The sequence below is a fragment of the Tubulanus polymorphus genome, chromosome 10 (genome assembly GCF_964204645.1).
Source record: "Tubulanus polymorphus chromosome 10, tnTubPoly1.2, whole genome shotgun sequence".
NCBI lineage: Eukaryota > Metazoa > Nemertea > Palaeonemertea > Tubulaniformes > Tubulanidae > Tubulanus > Tubulanus polymorphus.
In genome coordinates this window covers 11,556,721-11,580,646 of record NC_134034.1, presented here as the reverse complement: position 1 = coordinate 11,580,646, position 23,926 = coordinate 11,556,721, and the positions used below count along the sequence as shown (strand labels likewise).

Sequence of the window (23,926 nt, the reverse complement as noted above, 5' to 3'; positions counted from 1 at the left end):
GTCGTCGGAACATGCACACGGCGTTTCACCGCAGAAACTATTTTTTTTTTTTTTGTTCATTCAGGATTGTGAGAAACGAGCCAGCGGTTACCGGACGGCGAAATGTTTCCGATTTAAATGTCAAATCGCCGAGTTAGGACCGCGAGAGACGGCGACAATCAGAATCAGAGCGCGGTTATGGAATCACACGTTAGTCGAGGTGAGAAACGATTAAACAACGCCGGGAAATCCGATGTAGCTCGATGCGTCCGATTCAAATTGGTTTCAAAGACCAGTGGCTACTGCGTGTGTATAACTTCATCTAGTGATACTTAATCGGTACAACTTAGCTATAAGATGAAAAGATTTGATCAAACGATTGATTAACCCGTTCGGTGTGTCTACACCACAGTGCGGTGTATTAATCGGCGATGGACTTCACTAGTGTACACCGCATCGCATAGTATTGTTTTCATTAGTAATTAGTTCTTATCTCTATTGAAAGATGGTAGCACCTGTCAAACATAGTGAAATATTAGTTACTAATGATACACCGCACCGCAGTGTAGATGCACTATAGCGGTGTTCCTGTTATACAACACGCACCGGGGTGGAATTTTAGAAATTTTCAAATTATCTCACGTTCATTATTTAGAAAGCTTTTCTCGCGATTGTACGTTTCTCTTTGCTTTCTAGTGAAAGTCGCTAGAATTCTAAGAATTCTGATTTTATTTAAAGGATTACCCGTACGTGCATTACGTGAACATTCGTTCGAAAGCGATCGTTCGTATCGACAAACGACTGAATATCGAACAGGACGATACGACTAACGATTATACGAGCGTAAGTGTTTCTGACTCGCGTCGACTCAATATCTGATATGAATAAAATCCCATGATAAATTAATTAATGATAAAATTAATTAATTAATGACTTAATATCATCTAAAAATACTTAATGATACAGGGTTGCGCCATTGAGCTGAAAATCGGGGAAAAGTCAGGGAATTTTCTCTCCTTTATAAATTTGGGGAAATTTTTAAAAAGCTAAAAGAGAAACAGATTTTATCAGGGAAAAGTCCAGGGGCCGGTTGCTCAAAAGTTGGTTGGAGTTAACCAGTGGATAGTTGATATGATGACAATTGAAATTTCATTGTTACTATGGTATTTAACGGCCGGTTATCTTTAACCAACTTTTGAGCGACTGCAGCCCCTGAAAATTTGTCGAGATTGTTGGATCGCGCTCATATTAATCAAAACAGTTTCCGTCTATGTCTTACGTATTTGACGATGTTTATTGATCGAATTCTTAGCAGATCGAGTCAAGGAAAACAACGCGCATGTCGGGGAATAGTCGGGGCAAAATCTAAGTGTCCATTCCGTATCAAAAGAAAGTGTCGATTAAAGATGTTTTTTAAACAAATTTTCAGGCGTTGACCGTTGCGTATCCTGATATACCCCCTAAAGAAGCCGAAGATATTCCGCTGTGGATCATCATCGTAGCTATTTGCGCCGGTCTTTTATTATTAATCATTATTATATTAGTTTGTTGGAAGGTAAGTCAACGTCAAGCACCTAAGATGTATTTATCTATTGATGAGACTCGTTTTTGTGATATTTTACTTAATTTTGGGGCTACAAAATCTTAATGTGACCACGTGCGATGAACCATCAATTTCATACCAATTCTGTACTGATGAAGAAGAATTGTCGAAAGAGTTTTCTTGGTGGTTGGGAGGTCGAAAATGCTTTTTAACAGGGGTGGATCTAGTGAAGTTATAAGGCGGGGTCCAGAAGAAAAGAAAAGGCATCTCTCGGATAAAGCGGCCTAGTCAAAGGCCACTAGCGGGCTCCCACCTTCGGAGTTAGCGATATATTTGAAGAAATACATCATTAAAGATGCAAATTGCGTGAGGATGAGCATCAAGTTTGCAGGTTTTGACAATCTGTCTTGATGAAAAGGGCAACGTCAGTGGTCCTGACCCCCCCCCCCAAATCTGCTATTGTTTTACTATTATACTATGAATTGCGTTCGATTCCTCTATAATGCCCCTTTCTGAAAAAGATCCCTTGTTCTTTGTGTTGATGTGGACCGTGGACCTGATCCGCCCTTGTTGAATTCGATATATTTTGAAAGTTTCATCATGGTTCTCACAGAACAGGGAAATTGGGAAAACTTGGGAATTTTGAAATAATAATTCCCAGTTTGGAAATATTTGGGAATTTGAAAAATTTTCCTCAAATCAGGGTAATACTTGGGAAATTCTTTACATTTCGCATACTGCATTTGCCAAGGGCAACTTTCTTCAGCTTACCCTTGAAAATCACCTTTATCAACCAGTCGCCGCTTAAATGTTGACCGTTGCATGACGATATGTGTTCGTTTCCTAATGGGAAAATTGAAAAATCACCCGTGAAATACTTGGGAAAAACCTGGGAATTTTTAATTCGTATAACTGCGGGAACGATGTTTCATGCGTAGAGTTTTAATTCGATGTTTTTTTTTTCCGCGTGTCGTTGTAGCTCGGTTTCTTCAAGCGTAAACGTGCCGAGGATTTGGGCATGCACGAGGTCACCGTGAAAAAGAAGAAAAAGAAGAAGCAATCGTTGATGAACAAAGAGAAAGAATATATAGACGATAACGACGTAGACTATAATTAATTAATTAATTTAATTAACGCGTTTACTAGGAGTATTGATTAATCGATTAAGCGATGGGTTAACGAGGAGGCGACGGAGGTCAGTCGGTGCAGAGTAGTATTATTTCAAAGGTTCAACCAGCGATATCTGTAGCGAATTCGGATAAACGCTAGCGCCATCTATAGTGACACGGTTGAACCTGGAGCGACGCGCGTTTTCACTTCGGGGCCACGACTTTGCGAGCTGTAGTGCGAAACGTTTTTTTTTTCGGCTCCTCCCACATGACCGCTGCGAACTGTCAATCATCCAGCTAGCGACGGCGATGACGTAACTAGGGGGCGGGGCTTATTATCTCGTACTGTGTAGTATTATCATTATTGTATAGAGAAACTACTATTTTAAGAAGGTGCCTTTTTAATACATGGAAATACGAATCAGGCTTAGAATTCTCATACGTGTACAAAACACGGGTGCATTTGGGCAGAACTGCAGACCAGGGGCGGCAGATGCTCAAAGGTTTGTTAGAGTCAACCGGCGGATAGTTGACATAGTAACGATAAAAAGTTCATCGTTACTACAGTATTTATTCGCCGGTTATCTTTAACCACCTTTTCAGCAACTGACCCCAGATTTATGGAGTTTACCAGTTCATAGTTGACCTAGCGACAATTAAAACTGCATTGTTACTTACGGTCTGCGTGCTATGAAGATTTTTGTATGCAATTACTGTGCAGCATGTCATTATTACATGTTCATTCGTTGACATGTGCATGTATGAGAATTATTGATTATTGCTGAGTAACTGTTGTAAACTTGTCGTCTCGACGACGGGCAGACGTACGTCCCAGCCAATTTCCGGAACCTGTGAATTTTTCGAAAACTTCTCGAAATGATTCCAAGCGACCGATCGATTCGTTGATGAATATCAAACGAATTCGACCTTGAATATTCGACCTCGATTAACCGGGGCATACGTACGTCTGCTCCTTAGAAACGGCGGCGAGGTTTCGTACGACGGTAGATAGACATCTCTTCGATACTTGTTTCAACTGCTGGGCGTGCGCCGCTGCCTTTTCCGAGTAACTTTTACCCTTTTAGAATTTCACGCTTAGCAATAATTTCGATGTCGTATCGCGTTAGGAAGATTTTTATTCGTAAATGAAGGTCCTCGAGTGCCTCGCGACGAACGCCACAAAGCACAAATCGTCGTTTTACTTGAACCGGCATCTCTTTCTATCTATGAATTCGTCGTGCGAAAGAAAGAAAAAGCAAATAATAATGTCATATTTCTCAAATGGTGCTAAATGTTATTAGGATGTCATCTAAATAACGAATGACTATATAAAACCACTTTTTTGTGACAATGGTGTGTGCTTATATAAGAATATCGATACGAACTACTAGGGGGCATTTCTCGCTGATATGTCCACTAGGGGGCATTTCTCGCTGATATGTCCACTAGGGGGCATTTCTCGCTGATATGTCCACTAGGAGGCATTTCTTGGTGATATATGCCCCCTAGGAGCATTTCTTGCTGATACGCAAGGGGCGTTTCTATGTGATATGCCCTTTAAGGGGCGTTTCTCAATGATACGCCAACTAGGGGGTGCTTTTAAACGAAATGCCTATCCTGAGATTAATGATAGTCCCGTATATACAATTCTTGTGTCATTATATTTCGTGTATCGAATTGAGAAACATTTCGCGTGAAAAGTTGCGCGGTGTAGAATGTTGATGGGAATCGATTTTGCAATTGACGACGACCTCAGAAGCGAGCGGCGGGAACTTGAAAAACTGCTGTAAGAAGAATTCATCTGAGTTCAACGCGCACAAAAAATCATCAGGCGTAAAATGTTAATGCTGTCAAAATCAATTAAGACTAGTGCAATCCATGTAGTTTGTGTATATAAGACCCACAATATTGAAACCTTTTCATATTATTACAAATACCTGAAACTGTTGGCGATAACTTGGGTGCGGTGTATAACGGGCATACCGCTATAGTGCGTCTACACCATGATGCAGTGTATCATTAGTTGCTAATATTTCACTGTTAGACAGGTGCTGCCATCTTTTGATAGATAAAAACTGATCACTGATTAGTATCAATACACACTGCGATACGGTGTCCATCACCGATTTATACACCGCACTGCGGTGTAGACGCACTGAAAGGGTTAACGCTTTAATGACGTTTTGTTACAATGACGGTTCGGTCAGAAAGCTCCTACCCAGCTTTGACATCATTTCAAATAAATCTCAAGCATCCTGGCCAAAACATCAGGAGCAGTTGCGCAGACATTTTGGCTTAGATTTAAGACTAGTCTAAGACCAACTTAGCTCCATAGCCAATTTCACAACTTTAAGACCTGTATCAAGATTTAAGACCATTTTGGAACTAGCTTCTTGACCTAATTGACGAGCCCCTGTTCAACTAATTGTTGTTATTAATCATCAACACATTGTGGGTCCAAAACATGTAAACGTGTCATTGCTGTGTTTTATTGTAAAGAATCTCCTAAAGGTGACGGCTGCCAATATTCTGCTATATAAAGCCGTGTGTTTTCACCAGTTTTTGAGTTTGAAATTCTCATCACAATTTGTAAATATGATTCGAACTCATCTAGATAAAACAACACCATTATGCACATAAAATCATTCGCTATAAATAACTGATTAATTACAGCGATTTTAGGTACCGGTAATTAATTAATCGAATTATTATTGAAAGCCAATCGCTTTGATAGAGACATGAAAATTGTAAATACGTATTTTGCATGAAACACGAAGTAAAATTGTAATAGATAAAGTTTATCATAAAGATTTTCCCGTTGAAATATCAACTCAGATCGATGCCATTAATCTAGTTATGTATTATGTATGATAATCGTTGGTTTTAAAAACCTTACACCGTTTATACAGGTATCGATACGCAGTGTGGATACTGCACCCCCTCTCAGCCTGGACCCGGCGCAATAGACATTCTTCTTACTGATTGAAGTAGAATAGTCAGACTCTGATGTTGAGAATCGATGATAAGTTTGAAATTTTGCTTCTAGATGTAGTCGGTTTTAAACTTATTACTCTTGTTACTGAATTTTGACTAAATTTCTTAAATTTTGATCCAGGCCAAAATTGAACGTGAGCGTCAGCACACTTATCATTCAAACTGATCATTCACACTTCACTTAGTGTTGAGAACTTCACCTGAGACACTTTTTATTGAAAATGAACTACAAACACCAGACATTTTATAAGCGCAATATCAAAAACTGATTGTCCACACTACAATAGTAGATATATGAGGGGTGCAGGATCCAAGCCGCAGATAGATACATACATTAACCCTTTCAGTGCATGTACACCGCAGTGCGGTGTATAGATAAGTGATGGATTTTGCTAGTAGACCGTATTGTGGTGTATTGATGTAATTAGTAATTATCTCTCTTGAAAGATGGCAGCACGTGTCAAACATAGTGAAATATCAGTAACTAACGATACACCGCGCCGCGGTGTAGACGCACTATAGTGCTATTCCCCTTATTCAACACACTAGGGTGGAATTTTTCAAAATTTTGAAATTATCTCCAGCACTTTAGGGCATTAATTAGTCACCACTGAAAGGGTTAATACATAGATAGATGAACAATGTAGTATTTGCCCGCAGTTGTATTCAATATCCGGTCAAACCAACAACCGCGTCGGGGTTTACTTATAGAAATAGAGCTTAAAAAAGACCCGAGCGTCTTAAAAAATGTCTAGTAGGTTCGTCGTAGTGTCAATCGTGCATGATTAGTGGAAGGTGTCCTGTGATTCAAATACTGTCTTTCCGTTTCTTCGTAACGACTGTTTGTCCTGTAAAGAAGCTCCCAGCTGATAAAAAAAGGTAAGAATATCCTCTCAGAATGTTTGCAAAGATCTCCTAAATGGTAGCGTAGATCTTTTATACGACGCTGTGAATAGGACTGTGTTTAGGGTATTCGTTCATTTCTGTGTTTATAACGATAAGCGAAGTCTTGCCCCTCATTTCCGCGATGATCAGGGATTTTCTACGATAAGTACTCGTAAAGTCTACGCCACGAATGTACCGTTTTAATAATCTGAAATTATTTTCACACGAATTTCGAGATCTTCCGAAAAACCGATGAAACTGTCGGAACCGTTGACTTAGTTTCAGAAAACTTCCGTATCACGGCCCCGGTTTAACCGGAGTGTCTGTGACCGAACCGATTTCATCCGATCTAAGCGGAATAAGACGAACGATCATATTTTCACGCGAATCTCTTCAATAGAATATTCAATCTATTAATAGCCAGTAACGCAAGACGGGGTCCAGTTCTGCAAACGCGTGTTATCTGACTGTTGTGGAACTGGAATCCGAATTATAGCATTCTATAGACATACGTAACACTGTGAAATATTTTCAATATTTGCATTTATAAAAAAGGTTTTTTTCATTTGCGGCGCTGATTTAGTTATAGTACATGTAATATCGACGACTAGTTTCTTATGAAGAAATTGTAGAGAATGCATGTAGGGCTTCATTGGATAACGCAGGGCTCGGCTAGGGAACGTAGGGCCCGGTTAGGGGATTCCTGATTTGCTTGTTTTAGAATCTGGATCAAACCTGGGACCTGTGTGTACTGTCTCCATGTTTAAATCTGCTAACCACCGGTGTTGAACTTCAGCCGAGAATCCGAACTGATTGATCTAGGACTCATTTTACTGAGCTCCGCTTAACTTTACGTTATAAGATCGACTTTAGTAGTGAAGCTGAAGAAATATTCTACGTTGACCCAGCTATTCCTCCAGATGGCGTTTCATGTCTGTAGGTGGGTTAATTTTCATCCATTGATGTCCTAGTGTAGTGTACTGGTGACACCTCGGGCCAGTTGCTGAAAAGTTAGTTAAAGATAACCGGCGGATAAATACCATAGTAACAATGAACTTTTAATTGTCACTATGTCAACTATCCACTGGTGTTAACTCTTACCAATTTTTCAGCAACAGGCCTGGTGGATCCTCACCTGCCACAAGTGGAATCCTCTATTACCGCAATAGTTGATGTCCTACTTCATACTAGCGACCCCTGGTGAATCCTCACTCACCACGGTAGCATTGCTTGGTCCTCATAATCATGTTAGCATATTTAAACATCGAGTTTCTCACGATTTCGATGTTTAGGTCAAACGATTAATAGTTAAATTGCTGCTTCCATTTCATTGTGTCATATTTATATCATTTCTATTGGAAATATTTTTACATTTCTTTCTTGAAGAAAATTCATAGAAAATGTTTTCATAAGGTGACTTTTTGTTCGGTTATAGAAAAGGGGTTTACACTCGACTGATGAGTGAAGCGAATATGTGACTTTACGCGACTCCGGGTCAGAAAAGACTTTGAATCAGAATGCCTTCACTCAGTCAACTGTTCGCCGTCTGATAAAAGCGAAAAAGCCGAAATTTTGTATTTTATCAATAATTCGTGTTGAGAGTTTTATTTAATTAACAAGAATTAGTTAATGAATTATCTATAAGACGATTAAGTGGTTTTTCAGTGTTGTAAAAAGTGATTTTCTTTTTCTTTTTTTTTTTACATAAATCATTTTTATATGAAGGAATTATGATAATAACATTATATGTAGTAAACTTTGTGATTTCAGCTAAAATAAAGAAATATTTATACGAAATTCTACGAACGTGGTTAATGCACGGCTGGAACGTACAATTCAAATATGATATGCTTCTTCAGAGCAGGTAACGAAATGACAGGTATTGGGCCGCACAAAATCCGAATCACACAATCGCACGACCTCGACAGAAAGGTTTCGGACTCTCGAAAAGGCCAATGATAGAGTACAATTGCCGGGAGGCGAGAGTACACCACTAAAGAAACCGCTGTCCTTGACCTCGTACTGCAGCCCTTGGACTGAGGGGTTTAATCATTAGATTCAGAACGTAATGCTTGATTTAGGATACGTATATATATAAATTTTCATTCAAATTTTATTCATTTTCAATTGTAAACATTTTACACTATAATAATAGTAATAATAATAATCGTATTGAACCAGTTTATCATTCATATTATCATCATTACTATTATTATTATAATTATTCATATATATATACAATATTATATATTATTAGTACATTAACGTTATACATGTACATGAAAAAATATTCAGATATTTCTATTCTGAGGTTTGACAACAAACAAAGCGTTAAAACAAGTCATGGGGGAGCGTAGTAGACTGAAACCTACACGGTCGGTCGGAGTACTCCAAGCAGACGCCAAAACATATACGCTTACATTCAAAGAAAGACTGATAGAATACTCGGAGTTCTCCGTGCAGACCCCTGGCAGTCTGCCAGGTTTAAGTCATCATCAGCACTGACGACTTTAAGCAAGTTACAGCCTTCTCAATATTGAAAATAATTTCTTTTCAATCTAACGCAGGTTTCGATTGGACGTATACCGATTAAGCAATTCCGAATTACAAACTCTCTACCGGTCGCTTCTATCAGGTTTACAGATTACAAACTCTCTACCGGCCGCTTCTATCAGGTTTACATATTACAAACTCTACCGACCGCTTCTATCAGGTTTACAGATTATACCATCCCGGAATAGGTAGAGCATATTCTGGTTGACACGAACGCGCCAGAAGAGAATTGCAGAATCGGTGGAGACCAATCAAAACCTACTTTACAGACATTTTTAAATTACTAGACCCAGTTCTGAAACTAGTTAACCCGAATAAGAGTCAAAATATGACTGGGAAATGCCGATCTGTGGTCCTGATTGGTAATTGTGGCCGAAATCAGAACCATTTCGAAGTTAGTATCACGGAGATTTGTGGTTATTTTTCAAAACGTCTGTAGCCAGGGTACCATCAGGAGAATATAGATCCCACCGAACATCAGGAGAATATAGATCCCACGGAACATCAGGAGAATATAGATCCCACCGAACATCAGGAGAATATAGATCCCACCGAACATGATCCGAATTAAGCAGATTCGTGATGCTGATCAACTACGAGCTAATTTCCACTGGTTATAAACCTACTGAACTATTTACATTTGTTTGAAAACGATAAAACAAAAATTAACACGAGTACGCAGCACAATTAATGTCAGATTTCTGTGTCCAAGAATTTGGGGGGGGATGAGTTCCTTTAACGCTAGCAAGACTTAACTAGTGGATAGTTGATAGAGCGACGATTAAAAGTCCATTCTTATTGTATCTGGCGGTTAAGTTTGGCCATCTTTCGAGCAACTGACCCAGTTCCACTGACCTCATGAGTACTCACCCTAGTCAAATCCAAACTCACAACTGCGGAATAGGGTCCGAGTAAACTGCGGAATAGGGTCCGAGTAAACTGCGGAATAGGGTCCGAGTAAACTGCGGAATAGGGTCCGAGTAAACTGCGGAATAGGGTCCGAGTAAACTGCGGAATAGGGTCCGAGTAAACTGCGGAATAGGGTCCGAGTAAACTGCGGAATAGGGTCAGAGTAAATTTTTGGACGATATTTCTAGCGATACTGAGCCGAGGGTCGTTGCCCGGGCACCGGAATAATGGATGATTTTCGTACAAGTCCGTCTGCTGCTGCTGCTGCTGCTGGTAGTAATGATTAAAACTAATTGAAGCTCATTTCAAAATGAGTTTAAATGCAAATAAATAAAATCTATGTTGAAGTTTTCTATAGTCTATCTAATCACTAAAGACCAGTTTCAAAATCCTATATGACTTAATATTACAAATGGACCCCGGAGCTTTGGTATTAAGTTTCCATGAATCCGGAGCCACCGAACCAGTTTCATGAAAAGGCTCAACTCAGCTTAGCTATTAATTGCTTTGAGTTTTCAATTGCCATTATTAACTAAAGACCAGTTTTAATTAAGATCTATAATAGATCCTAGAGCTTTGGCTTTAAGTTTGCCTTGAATCCCGAGCCATTTTCTCGAAAAAGCTAAACTCAGTTGCTGCAAGTCGTTTCTTGTTTTCATTTGTTCAAATTTAGCCGTCCTCATGAAACCGATTATTCCAGCAAAGATTTCTCAATGATTAGAGTTTAATTCATTCTATAAAAAGCCACATATCATCATCGAAGTTGTAAAAATATAAATTCAACATTTCATGAATCGTATCCTATAGCAGCAACGCGCGCGTTAATTAACGAGATACACATTAAACACCATTTTACTTCATAAACACACGACGATTCACTGGTGTTCGCAAGAGTTTTACAATTATAATAATTATTAGATTTATTCTCATTTAAGGTAAATAAATAGTGAATTCACAGGACACTGCAGTTCGGGTTGAATGGAGAACCGCAGCACCAGCTATCACACCAGGTGGCGTGGCGAGCACTTGGTCTTAAGCTTTGTTAAAATAAGAGTTAATTTTCAATCAATTTTGAACTGAATTTCTAGGCCCTGAATCCATACATTATCACAGGACCTTAATATAATCAGGAATTTATTTTCTACTCAGTGATTGCTATAGTTTTCATTGAAAAGTTTCTCACTGAATTGTAGGAGAAATTGAACACGGAGTGCCGTAACTACTAGTGACACCTGGTGGGTCTTACTTGTCATAAGTGGAATACTCAATTGCCACAGCAGAATTGTAGGTTCCCCATCCCATCCCTGAACTCAGTTCCTATCAGGCTGTATTTGAATATATTTTAAGACATTGATTTCTTCATAAATATTGCATTAGTATCAGGTATAATAATGTTTTTAGTGAATGTGTGTATCGCACAAAATGAAGTGCATGCTATATTCTTAAAAACAAAATGGCCGTGCAGTCACCTTGGAGACGAGTGCATTGTTGTCTCGAGTTGAACAATGTAGGGGAGCTGCACGAACCCCGCCTGCGCCATCTATCCATCAAAATATACACTACAGCTCGATGGTGCTCAATATTCTGTATAATGATCTGCATTTGCATTGTTTTCCATTCCCAATAGCAATAGGTGTCACGTTGAAATGTATGTACAGCGCCTCCTGGTGGTCGTATGAGTCATCAAATTATAAACGGTCTTTTGATTAACGAATTATAATGTCTTTTTTCCAATTTTAAATTTGTCTTTTTTTTTGTTTTTACAAAATCGTACATTTCCGCTTGGATTTGTCCTTTTTCTTCTTATTTTTGCCGTTGCTTTGTTTGCTACCTTCTAATTTTCGCGATCGTATCTCGCGCATTAAGTCGAAAAATACCTGCAACGAAAATAACAATCATACCATCAGTAAACTACAGAACAGGGGGAACCTACAGATCGTTCATTCTTGGATATAAGGAGTTTTCAAGGCGAACATTTGAAATTTCGAGGAAGCGTCTGCATCACTGTAGACTCCTCCTAAATCAGTTCTGTTTATATCGGTAAACTATTCACTCAGTGTTTTGTAAATTTTATCGAATACACAAACTAAACTCAGTTTCTAAATTGTCAACTGCTAAATCGGGAAAATCCTCGTCACAACTGTACGAATTTAGGTGTAGTCCAATAAAACTTTTTTGATAGCCTTTTTCTGAAAATTGAAGGAGTTTTAAAACATTTCGCCCAAATTAAAGGACATTTGAGCAGCTTTAAAAGCATTTTCCATTTAGAAGGAGTTTCAAAGGAATCAAAGAGTCGTAAGGACCTTCTGCAGAAGTAAAGATGGCCGCCATCATTAAGTCCCCAATGACATCATCAAATTGCCAAGTGACATGGCTTATAGTGGCTTCAAGCAAGATGGCTGCCTCTAAAAATCCCCCAATGACATCATCATTTCATTACAAACTCCCAACACCATGAATACGTTTTCGTTTGAATCGGGATAAAATTATAGATGAATCATCATTGCAGACCCGTGCAGAAAAGATGGCCGCCTCAGTTAATACTCCTATGACATCATCAAATCGAATGAAATATGGAACGGCCATCGTTTCTGAACTGGTCCCTGTAATATTTAAAATCATTTTCGATGTAGTGCATGATCTAGAAATGTGCAACAATCACTGATAAATACAGGTAACTGAAATAAACGATAAACATATTCGCAATCCGGATTAGTGGTTCATACGGATTAGTGGTTAATCCAAATCCCCATATCAAATCATATATCATTCTCCTTCAATATTTAAAGAACACTTAATCCAATAATCCGGATTACGCGGATACTAAATGATTGACAGGCGTGGGAGGGGTTTCGAGGGGTGGTGGAGGAGGGATGATTATGATTGGTTAATACCGTCTGACGACGCCCTCTATTGTATATTACAACAGCCTCGATTGTTATCGTCGGGTTCGTAACCGGGTTGACTTTTACGTCGGTGTCGCTCGGAGCCGTATTCCATCTTCATCGTACGCAGCAAATCATAGAACGCCTTTTAAAAACAGAACACAACTAAACAGCGGGTAGAGCAGACGCAGCTGCCGGGAGGCGTGGCCTATATACAAAATTGATTGACAGGTGGCATTCCTACTTATAAAAACAGAACACAACAACAGAAAATGCAAACACAACTAAGGAGCGGGTAGAGCAGACGCAGCTGTCTGGAGGCGTGGCTAATACACAAAATTGATTGACAGGTGGCATTCTTTGAGAACAAAAAACATAAAGCATGCAGTTATAGCCAGCCAGTGAAAGATTAAAAAATAAAACGAGCTTCCGTATAAATAATAAACACTAACAGAGCTAACACTAACAGAGCTAACATTAACAGACTGACACCTACAGTACTATTGGCCACCCACACACCTCAAACATGCTCCTAGACACCTTCAGACCCCTGAAAAAGCTCCTACAGACCCACGGAGCTTCCAGACACCTACAGAGGTGCCATACACCTACCGACCTCCCGGACACCTACACACCTCCCAGAGATTTTTGATTCATACCTTATCTACGTTAGCTCTAGTTTTAGCTGAAGTTTCTACGTATGGGACGCTCCACTGTCCGGCTCTTTGCTGAGCTTCTTCAACAGTGACCTGTAACGAAACTTAAACCGTCAACTCAAGCAGTTCAGACCCAACAGCGACGCCGAGAGACATCAACACATACCTGTCTTCTATCCTCTAAATCCGATTTATTTCCAACCAATAAAAATGGAATGTTGTCATCATTTTTTACACGTAAAATCTGTTCCCTGTAAAATAGCAAGCGACAGAACGTGAATCCCAGGTTGCAGATTGTCTGTTAGGGGATGGTTCCAAGCTGCAGATTGAGAGGTAGGGTTCCAGGCAGTAGATTATCTGTAAAAGGGATGGCTCTAGGCTGTAGATTATCTGTGAGGGGTGGCTCCAGGCAGCAGATTATCCACGAGGGGGTGACTCCAGGCAGCAGATTATCCATGAGGGGGTGACTCCGGATTACCTATAGTACGGTGGCTCCAGGCTACAGATTATCCTCGGAGGTGGCTCCAGGCTGCAGACTATCCATGAGGGGTGGCTCTAGATTATCTAAGGTGGTGGCTCCAGGCTACAGATTATCCTTGAGGGGGTGGCTCCAGGCTGCAGACTATCCATGAGGGATGGCTCCAGATTATCTATAAAGGGGTGGCTCCAGCTACAGATTTATAATTTTCAAAAATATTTTATAATCACCTAAATTCAGCTGTAGCTTGAAACGATTCTTGTTCCGTAATCGAGAAAACGCAGAGAAAACCTTCGCCGCTGCGGAAATAGTTATCACGAATAGCCGCGTAATCTTCCTGTCCGGCCGTGTCTAAAATATCGATCTGCACTTCCTCGCCGTCTAACACGACCTTCTTACGGTACGAGTCGGCCTTCGTCGGTTCATAATCCTCGACAAACTGTCAACGACAACCATTCAATTATTAGATTTAAACGAAATTAAGTGTAAAACGGGATCGGATTATCATAGGTCTGAACTTAGGAATTGGGACCAGTTTAAAGTTACACTTCAAGGCGCTAGGAGATATCAACTCTAGTTTAAGTCAGAAGTAAATGTCAGTATCGGTCATGGATACTAAATATTGACGACACTTTCGTGAAATGTTAAAACCACCTCAGTCCCCTCAACCCGGTTCGAATCGTAAACTCGATTTGACTCCATAATGTGACTCCTGAAGTCAAATAATGAACTCATTTCAACTCTCAACGAACTTTAAGTCAAACTTGAACCCGCAAACCGCGGATACAGGTCCAGATTACCCACGGGCCTCAGTTGCAGCATCTAAGCTTACAATTCAGGATCTAGTTCCACAGTTCTGAGTTAAGAGTTAAAATGAGTTCATTCTAAACGAGTAAACTCCGAAACAAATCTTAACTCACAACTGTGGAACCGGGTCCATGTCCAGTTTTAAGGTCAGATATATCATTGCGATTGAAGTTCGCATACGGTAGTTTTAATCTTTAAGTTGCCAGCGCAAAGTAGATCTGATATTTACGAGTGGTTTCAATACGACTACTGAAATATTACCGTGCGTTCAACTCAGAATAAATACCAAACACAAACAACGAATACCGGGGAATATTTAATCAAATCAGTATAATAGTTTCAACTTTCAACAACGCGTTTATCACAGATAGCGTTTCCACTATACATAGGCCCGTCTGGAACAGGTTTCATTAATGGGATAGCGACTTAACGGTCTTCAAAATCTTATATACCGGTACACGTATCCATTAGTGAGTTTGGTTCAACGGCCAACAACTAACAACTGCAAAGGTTATCAAGATCAGTCTTAAGACAAACTCTCAACTAGAGATCGGACTTAAGATTTAAGACAACCTCTCAACTTCAGTTCAGTCATACTTTCTAGAATTCTCATAAACCATTTTTCACTATGCAGCAAATATATCAGAATGTACTTTATCATCGAACATAGGGTCGAGATTCTCGTACAGATAATTCCTGAAATTCTTTTTCCCTGACAACATTAATTACCAGTCGGACAGATTAACAGGGCTCTATATACCGGGGTGAAGGGGGTTAGGGAGAGCAGGTGAGGAGAGTGAGTGATTACTAAACCAACTCGTCGTACATGAACTGTAACATTAACGCCGATTTTCCTAGATGGAGGGAGTGGGAGTAAGGGGAGAGGGAGGGGAGTGAGGAGAGGGAGTAAGGAGAGAGGGAGGGGAGTGAGGGGAGAGGGAGTAAGGGAAGAGGGGAGGGAAAGCTAGGAAGGGGAGTGAGAGAGGAGTAAGGGGAGAGGGAGGGAGAGGGAGTAAGGGGAGAGGGAGGGAGGGAGGGGAGAGGGAGGGAGAATAAGGGGAGAGGTAGGGAGTAAGGGGGGAGTAAGGGGAGAGGGAGTAAGGGGAGAGGGGAGAGGGAGTAAGGGGATAGGGAGGGGAGTGAGAAGAGAGGGAGTAAGGGGATAGGGAGGGGAGTGGGGGAGAGGGACGGGAGTGAGAGAGGGAGAGGAGTGAGGGGAGAGAGGTGATTAGTAAACTCACCTTGTCGAACATGTGAATTGTAACACTGATTTACCCTGATTGAGAGGGAGTGAGGGGGAGAGGGACTCACCTCGTCGTACATGAACTGTAACGCTGATTTACCCTGATTGAGAGGGAGTGAGGGGGAGGGGAGAGGGGGTGAGGGGAGGGAGTGAGGGGATATCAGTTAACTCACCTCGTCGTACATGAACTGTAAAGTTAAAGCTGATTTTCCGACACCACCGCTACCGACCATGATAACCTTGTGAATAATGGCCGCTGATTGCGTTTTAGCTTTCGACATCGTGAACGATGAATCTCTGTTTGGGAAACAACTGAAAATAGAAACAACAGATCATCAGAAACGTGAGGGAGGTGGGGGGAGGGGCAGTCTCAATAATCCGAGTTAATGTGTTTGAATCCTGGTCGGTCGGTCGGTCGGTCGGTCGGTCGGTCGGTCGGTCGGTCGGTCGGTCGGTCGGTCGGTCGGTCGGTCGGTCGGTCGGTCGGTCGGTCGGTCGGTCTCTGGTCAACACCAAGTGACATTGCAACCATGAAGTTGGTCCAACGGTCAATTCAAACCAGCTTTTGAGTGACTGACCACAGGTGTTTATAGTCAGTGTTTCGCTGGTCTCTCATTGATCCAGGGTTTGATGCCGTATTTATTATCAGTAGATCAGAGAGAGAGAGAGAGAGAGAGAGAGAGAGACAGGTGGTCTGCGACAAGTGAACAATGAAAACAATAAACGACATATGACGCAAACAGCTCACGAGACACAGAGACGCTCAGAGACTGTTCATATTACTCCAAAATCAATCCATTTACCATACAAACACTATATGACCATTATCGCAGAGGAGAGAGAGGAGGTTCTTATCTGAATATGAGAGTTTTAATCTACGTGCGCGTTCTCAACTGAGTTCCTGTGTCTGGAGAATTCAATAAACACACGGCGAACCCGGCATATCTCCGAATGTTATGGCATGATTTACTGAAATGTAATGTTGCGAGAGATTGAGCCATGTCCAAGAAGATCCTAGCTCTTCAGCTCGTGTGTAATCCTTGAAACCAGTCTTAAGAACAACGCAGTTCTATAGCCAATCTAACAGGTTAAGACCAGTCTAAGACCATTTTGGTTCTATAGCCAATCTAACAGGTTAAGACCAGTCTAAGACCATTTTGGTTCTATAACCATTCTATCAGGTTAAAACCAGTCTAAGCTCATTTTGGTTCTATAGCCAATCTAACAACTTGAGGCCAGTCTAAGACCATTTTGGTTCCATAGCCATTTTGGTTGTATAACCAATCTAACAACTTAAGACCAGTTTAAGCTCATTTTGGTTCTATAGCCAATCTAACAACTTGAGGCCAGTCTAAGACCATTTTGGTTCCATAGCCATTTTGGTTGTATAACCAATCTAACAACTTAAGACCAGTTTAAGCTCATTTTGGTTCTATAGCCAATCTAACAACTTGAGGCCAGTCTAAGACCATTTTGGTTCCATAGCCATTTTAGTTCTATAACCAATCTAACAACTTAAGACCAGTATAAGCTCATTTTGGTTCTATAGCCAATCTAACAACTTGAGGCCAGTCTAAGACCATTTTGGTTCCATAGCCATTTTAGTTCTATAACCAATCTAACAACTTAAGACCAGTATAAGCTCGTTTTGGTTCTATAGACAATCTAACAACTTAAAACCAGCTTAATTTCTCAGCTCCATAGTTAGTCTAAGAACTTCAGACCGATCTCAGAATTTCAAACCAAGTCATGATTGTGAAACTGGTCCTAGGTCCTTACGATTCTAAAACATGACTGCTCGCTCAACCAGATATTGTTTGATCCACAGATCACGTTTGCTGAAACCACAAATCAGTCGATCTAATGACGCGCGCACGCCACACATACCCGGAACTCAGATAAGAAGATTTAATCATTCAATTACAGAAAACCTCGAAATAAATCGCATTATCATTCGGCGATTGTTCGAAATCGTATGAACGATGAAAGTGTCACAAACCTGACGCACATCGACGAGACGAGTATAAATAGAAAACTAAATAATATCATCACAAGCAGACGCGGAGGTATTGATTTTTCTGCCGAAACGGATTAACCACTGAACACGCAGACGTCAGCGATGATATACCGGTGACATCTTTTGACTTTCATATCATTTGCCGATCCAATATACGAGCCCGCAGGCGCCGGGCCGAGCAGGTGCGATCTAAGAGATGCCCTGCGCGCAACGGATGCGCTTCAGTCTAGAAATCGATTGAAATCTGGCTGTGACCTCCGGCGAGTGAAAATTCAATTCCTCTCAGATCATTTTTTTTCTTTCATCTAAAGATTTCTGAATGAAAATCACTGCAGGGAGCTGCGTCCAGAGTTTATCTAGGATTGTCTTCAGTCTGTCAAACTCACCGTGAAAGTCATCGAAATGACTGATCGAAATGACCACTTATGCTTAGTAATTGATTTAGAAATATAAATTAGGGCTCAAAATAAGAGATTGAACTAAAATTTCTTAATTAGTCAAATTTGAGCTGAAGTTATCGTTGGTTACGATGATCATTACGTTGATGACTTCTTAATTTTTTTTCTTACGGAAAATACAAATCGAGATTCAAAAAAAGAGACGACTTGTGCGACTGACGACTTCGCCGGGGTCAACAACTGTATAAACCATAAAATCTGCATCTAAAATGACTGAATGAACGAACGAACGCCTCGCTGATTCTGGGTGCGGAGAGAAGGAGCTCAAAATCAGGAAATTAGCGGCACTAAAAATGTAAATGGCAGCGTTGTTAGAGAGAGAACAGTCAGAGCTGGCTGTGAGAGTGTTCATGAGTGGACTATACAATTAACCTGGCAATAAAAATTCCCCTCTCCACTCCTGAACGTTCGCCCTTCACCCGAGGGATAAACCATCAAATTATAGCATTCTGTACACGCTGTATAATACACCTCATAAAACATGGATAGTACCGGTGTATGGTAGCAACAGGTCCATCTACTCATCTCCTGATAGCAAGCAGGCATTATTCATGAGACTCCGCCACATTCCTCTTTCAAGCCTAGCGTGGTACAAACTGCCCTAATAGCCTACACCCGTCCCTCACCGAGAGACTCTGCAAGGTTCCTGACTCAAGCCTAGCCTGGTACAAACTGCCCTAATAGTCTACACCTGTCCCTCTCACCCAGAGACTCTGCCACGTTCCTGCCTCAAGCCTAGCCTGGTACAAACTGCGCTAATAGTCTACACCCGTCCCTCACACCCAGAGACGCTGCAACGTTCCTGCCTCAAGCCTAGCGTGGTACAAACTGCCCTAATAGCCTACACCCGTCCCTCACACCCAGAGACTCTGCCACGTTCCTGCCTCAAGCCTAGCCTGGTACAAACTGCCCTAATAGTCTACACCCGTCCCTCACACCCAGAGACTCTGCAACGTTCCTGCCTCAAGCCTAGCCTGGTACAAACTGCCCTAATAGTCTACACCCGTCCCTCACACCCAGAGACTCTGCCACGTTCCTGCTACAAGCCTAGCGTGGTACAAACTGCCCTAATAGCTACACCCGTCCCTCGCACCCAGAGACTCTGCCACGTTCCTGCCTCAAGCCTAGCGTGGCACAAACTGCCCTAATAGCTACACCCGTCCCTCACACCCAGAGACTCTGCCACGTTCCTGACTCAAGCCTAGCGTGGTACAAACTGCCCTAATAGCCTACACCCGTCCCTCACACCATGCACTCTGCAATGTACCTGCCTCATATGAGCCTGGCGTGGTACAAACCCCTGCCCTAATTAGATATATCCTCCCTCACAGGTATTCGAACCTAATGACACCATGAGACTCAGTCACAGTACAAACCCCTGCCTTAGCAGACACATCCCTTACAGGGATATAAACCTGATGGTTCACCGGACACTGAGCCATACCCTACAGCACACAGAGCTTCATTTAGATCAGGGACAAGTGTTGATTGGATAACTATCAAATTATATCAAACCATATGCAAGGAGCATTTTAAAGTAGCTATATCATCATACAGGTTCCCATTGTTACAAGAGACCGACCCACCGTCTGCTCGCCCGCCTGCTCTTATTCACAACAAACTGAATTTGATGAAGGTAGCATCTAAATAGCACACATACAGTAACTGGCAGTAGAGTGTGGCAATTGTTATTGCGTTGTTTATATCATTGTCTAAATGATGGATATTATGCAACAGACTGAATATGAAATAAACAGTGAGTTTTTTTATCAGTTCCCGGGGTTCACTGACGTTCTACAGAAAGGTTCAGTTTACCTGGCAAACATCGTCGTCTATTTCACGTATATTCACGCACATCAACGACGATCCAAGAAAAATAATCCTCACAAATTCGAAATATTCCGATAAACGCTAAATTCTAAAACCGTTTTTAAAACATAATCCTCGCTATTTGTTTAACACGGATTTTGGAGCCAGTCGGGTCCAGATGTACGGAACGTCTCGAGAGCAACAGGGCGAGACTCGCTTCTGCTGCTGCTGCTGCTAGTAGCCGGACACAGCATCACAGAGAGACAGAGCCAGCCAGACAGCAGCAGTTTTATTGCAACAGATACACATTGATCCAGCATTCACCGAGCAGGCTGGTTGAGTCACAGCGCCGAACGACGACGTGACAAGACTGACGAATGAGTTCTAAACGAGTTCTAAATCAAATCGTACTTTACCTGAAATTAATCCACGCGACGAACCCGTTGACCCCTGTTCGATCAAGGTCATCGTAAATCTATTCTCGAGGGCCCGGTTTCAAAGTTATCCCCCGCCCCAGGCGGTAAATCATCAATCTGTGGGTTACAACCACCGCAATGAGAAACCATGGTTATAACAACGTCTATGAAACCCGGCCCAGGGGCCGGTTCCATAGTCAAGACTTAAGACCAAAAGTGGTCTTAAGTTGTTAGATTGTCTATAGAACTAAGTTTGTCTTAGACTGGTCTTAAGTCTAAGTCCTGTCTATGGAACCGGCCCCAGGGGTCTGTTGCATAGTCATAGCTTAGATTTAAGACCAGTCTTAGACCAACTTGATTCTATAGCCAATCTAACAACTAAAGACCGGTCTTAAGATTAAAACTTAAGGCAAGACGTGCACTGGGCCCAGGAGTCCACGAAATACACAATTCACTAAACGAACTGGACCCGGGTTTTCACAAAGTAGTGTTTGAACTTTCAACTAAATCTATTTTCTTGATTAAATCACTTCATCTTTATAACCGATTTAAGGGTTAATCATTTTTACGCCTTAAACCTACGATATTATTAAAACACACGCATGTCAACTGGCTGCATATTTCTCAAAACAAACATAATATTTTTATTTCTATTTTTGAGGGTGTAGAACAATATATTATATATATATAGAGCCCTACAAATATAATTCATTGCATAGTTATTTCAATAGATATATTTGTGTGACGGCTTTATAAAGTATTGTGCCAGTATTGCGACAGTATTGTGCCAGCACGCGGCGGCTCAACGAATGACTCAATCAAATCCAGTATAGAAACAATGACTCATAAGAGAAAACTTTAATAATATCTCAGCTGAAGAAAAACCTGCCGTAAAAACCTCTCGTAACTTCTGTCAATCAAAATAAGACTTCGAAATAACTACATTTCTATCAGTCTACAATTTTCAGTACCTAAATTATGTTTTTGCAATATATTGAATTCCTGGGCCCGGTTTCATAGACTGAGTATCAAAGTTATCCCTAGGGGTAAATCGTCAATCTGGGTAACAACCACCATAGTTACAATGAGAAACCATGGTTATAACTGACAAATTTCAAAATGTTCCCAGGGACTATCTTTCTTCCACCTCTATGAAACCCAGCCCTGATCTGAAACTCTTACTTATTTCCGACCGAAAAAGGATAAATTTCCTTATTCCTTTCAACTCATATTTGAATTTTACCCAATATTACGTTTAAGATGAATACAGGGTAGTTAAATAACAAGTGTAAGGCTAGAAAACGGATACCTTTTTTCTCCCACAATGATAATAAAAAGTCCGAAAATGAAACTTCGAGATAGTAGTTTATTTCAACGTTTCGACTATATCCTAATAGTCATCTTCAGGATCTTTAGGATATAGTCGAAACGTTGAAATAAACTACTATCTCGAAGTTTCATTTTCGGACTTTTTATTATCATTGTGGGATTCTCTCCTCATCGCGTCAACACGGATATTGTGTTCTACCTATCGTGACCTTTTTTCTCATCAGCTCATACAGCTGAGCTCAAAAGTTGACCCGGCCGGTCGCCTTTCTATCCTGTACATTCACTTCTTTTTAAAATCACGATCAAGCCCTAACTAACAGACCTAACACTAACAAACCCGGCAGTTATAGAAACGAACTGATTACAAATTTTATCGCAGTTTACAAAAGTTACCCGGCCGATTAGGAGAAAGGAGGTATCAGTTTTTTATTAGCTTAACGCGTAAAGTATCTCTGGTATCAGAAGAATCGGGAAAATATTTGAATAAAGAAGTATTTTTTTAGAAACTGAAAAAACTCATAAACTGATTCTTACCCGCATAAGACTTGCCACAGTTTTCCCATTTCGATTAACGGTCAAATCCGCGCTAGGACTATCAGGAGTGCGAGATCAAAGAAATTCCAGCTGCTGACGGAGAGCTGAATGACTAGTAGGAGCTTAGGTTTTACACTATTTCACTGAAGACAAATTCCTTATAGCATAGAGGCCACTCTCACCACAACTATTCAATGACTGAAGCTTATTTCAAACAAACTAAATTCTTATACACAATGAAGCAATATTAACTGATGACACATAATTGAATCAATTTGTTTACGTTTGTTTAAACTGATAGTGATTACACCCTACAGTCTCCCTCCCTCCGTGTGACTCATATTGATAACCGTGATGCATTCCGTTCATCCAGTAGCTTATCAATGATTCTATATTTATAGGTCTGTACCTAGAGGTTCATGTCATATTCATTTCTAACCACTGTCAACAAGAACAGCTTAAGTTCAAGCTCAAATTTATTTCACAGAAAGCGTATGACAGGCTAGATACTGAGAAAAAACTGGTAAACAGCAAAAAAATTATTTACAATTTCTCCAAACTATAATTCAACAGTAGCAGGGGCCATAGTTGCTAAAAAGTTTGTTACAGTGAACCAGTGGAGTAAAGTTGATATAATGACAATTAAAAGTTTTGTTGCTATGGTTTGTATCCTTTGGTTGTCTTTAACCAACCCTTTGAGCAACTGGCCCCAAGTGTAGTAGGCTCAGGCCAACCAGAAGCCAGAGGCGGCCAAGAGGCAAGACCGGTTTTCTGGTTGGAATAGATGGAATTTATTTGCAAGTTTATAAGACTTGCCTACTTCTACAGGAAGGAATTGCCACATCAACTGATAATGCTTTAAGTTGATGTAAGAATCCTTCCAAGCTCCAAACATAGGGCATTTTCGCCGAAAACAGTAAATACACGATCACATAGGCAATAAATTCAATTCAATCTGGTATTGTCGGAAACGCCTCTGATTACAGTTAAAAATCTGCAGATTTGATCGTTATAACGCAATGACAGGTGATAAAAACACTGACCTTAATTAAAATCTTTAATAAATCTCAGTTTACAGTTGTCGATAAGTCGCAATTTGCGTCGAATTCAACGTTAAAACTCACTTGTTTTCAAACTCCGATTTTGGGCTTGGTCTCGAAACCAAGGAAAATGGCGGATTGTTTTACGTCACGGAATTCCCGTATATCCCGACAGGGAATCCCTGGGCATACCCGTGCGGAGAGATTCCGGGCGGGGATTTTTGAGAATTCCCTGACGTCAGCCAGTGCCCGCTGGGATATACGGGAATCCCGTGTAGAGTG

General features: G+C 40.8%; 2 protein-coding genes across 6 annotated transcripts in view; one reads left to right on the top strand and one right to left on the bottom strand.

The window, feature by feature from the left end:
- Positions 1-8,211, top strand: part of LOC141911609 (integrin alpha-PS1-like) — a 37,202-nt gene extending 28,991 nt beyond the window's left edge. Inside the window, exons 21-24 of the mRNA XM_074802597.1 lie at positions 65-199; positions 718-822; positions 1,409-1,534; positions 2,502-8,211. Of these exons, the coding sequence (XP_074658698.1) occupies positions 65-199; positions 718-822; positions 1,409-1,534; positions 2,502-2,639 (504 nt within the window). The 3' untranslated portion in view covers positions 2,640-8,211. The remainder of the gene's footprint in view (positions 1-64; positions 200-717; positions 823-1,408; positions 1,535-2,501) is intronic.
- A 62-nt stretch (positions 8,212-8,273) lies between these two features.
- Positions 8,274-23,784, bottom strand: LOC141911698 (ras-related protein Ral-A-like). Of its 5 annotated transcripts, none has more exons than XM_074802704.1 (7): positions 23,648-23,784; positions 16,215-16,353; positions 14,222-14,430; positions 13,680-13,764; positions 13,517-13,606; positions 12,867-13,002; positions 8,274-11,849 (listed from the first exon to the last, which is right to left on the bottom strand). In XM_074802704.1, exons 2-6 carry the CDS (start codon positions 16,320-16,322, stop codon positions 12,883-12,885), a joined length of 612 nt encoding a protein of 203 aa, XP_074658805.1. In that variant the 5' UTR covers positions 16,323-16,353; positions 23,648-23,784; the 3' UTR covers positions 8,274-11,849; positions 12,867-12,882. The 5 variants fall into 5 exon arrangements, with proteins under 5 accessions (XP_074658805.1, XP_074658806.1, XP_074658801.1 ...); XM_074802705.1 differs by having other exon boundaries at positions 23,729-23,771; XM_074802700.1 differs by lacking the exon at positions 23,648-23,784 and adding an exon at positions 22,605-22,786.
- Positions 23,785-23,926: the final 142 nt, after the last annotated feature.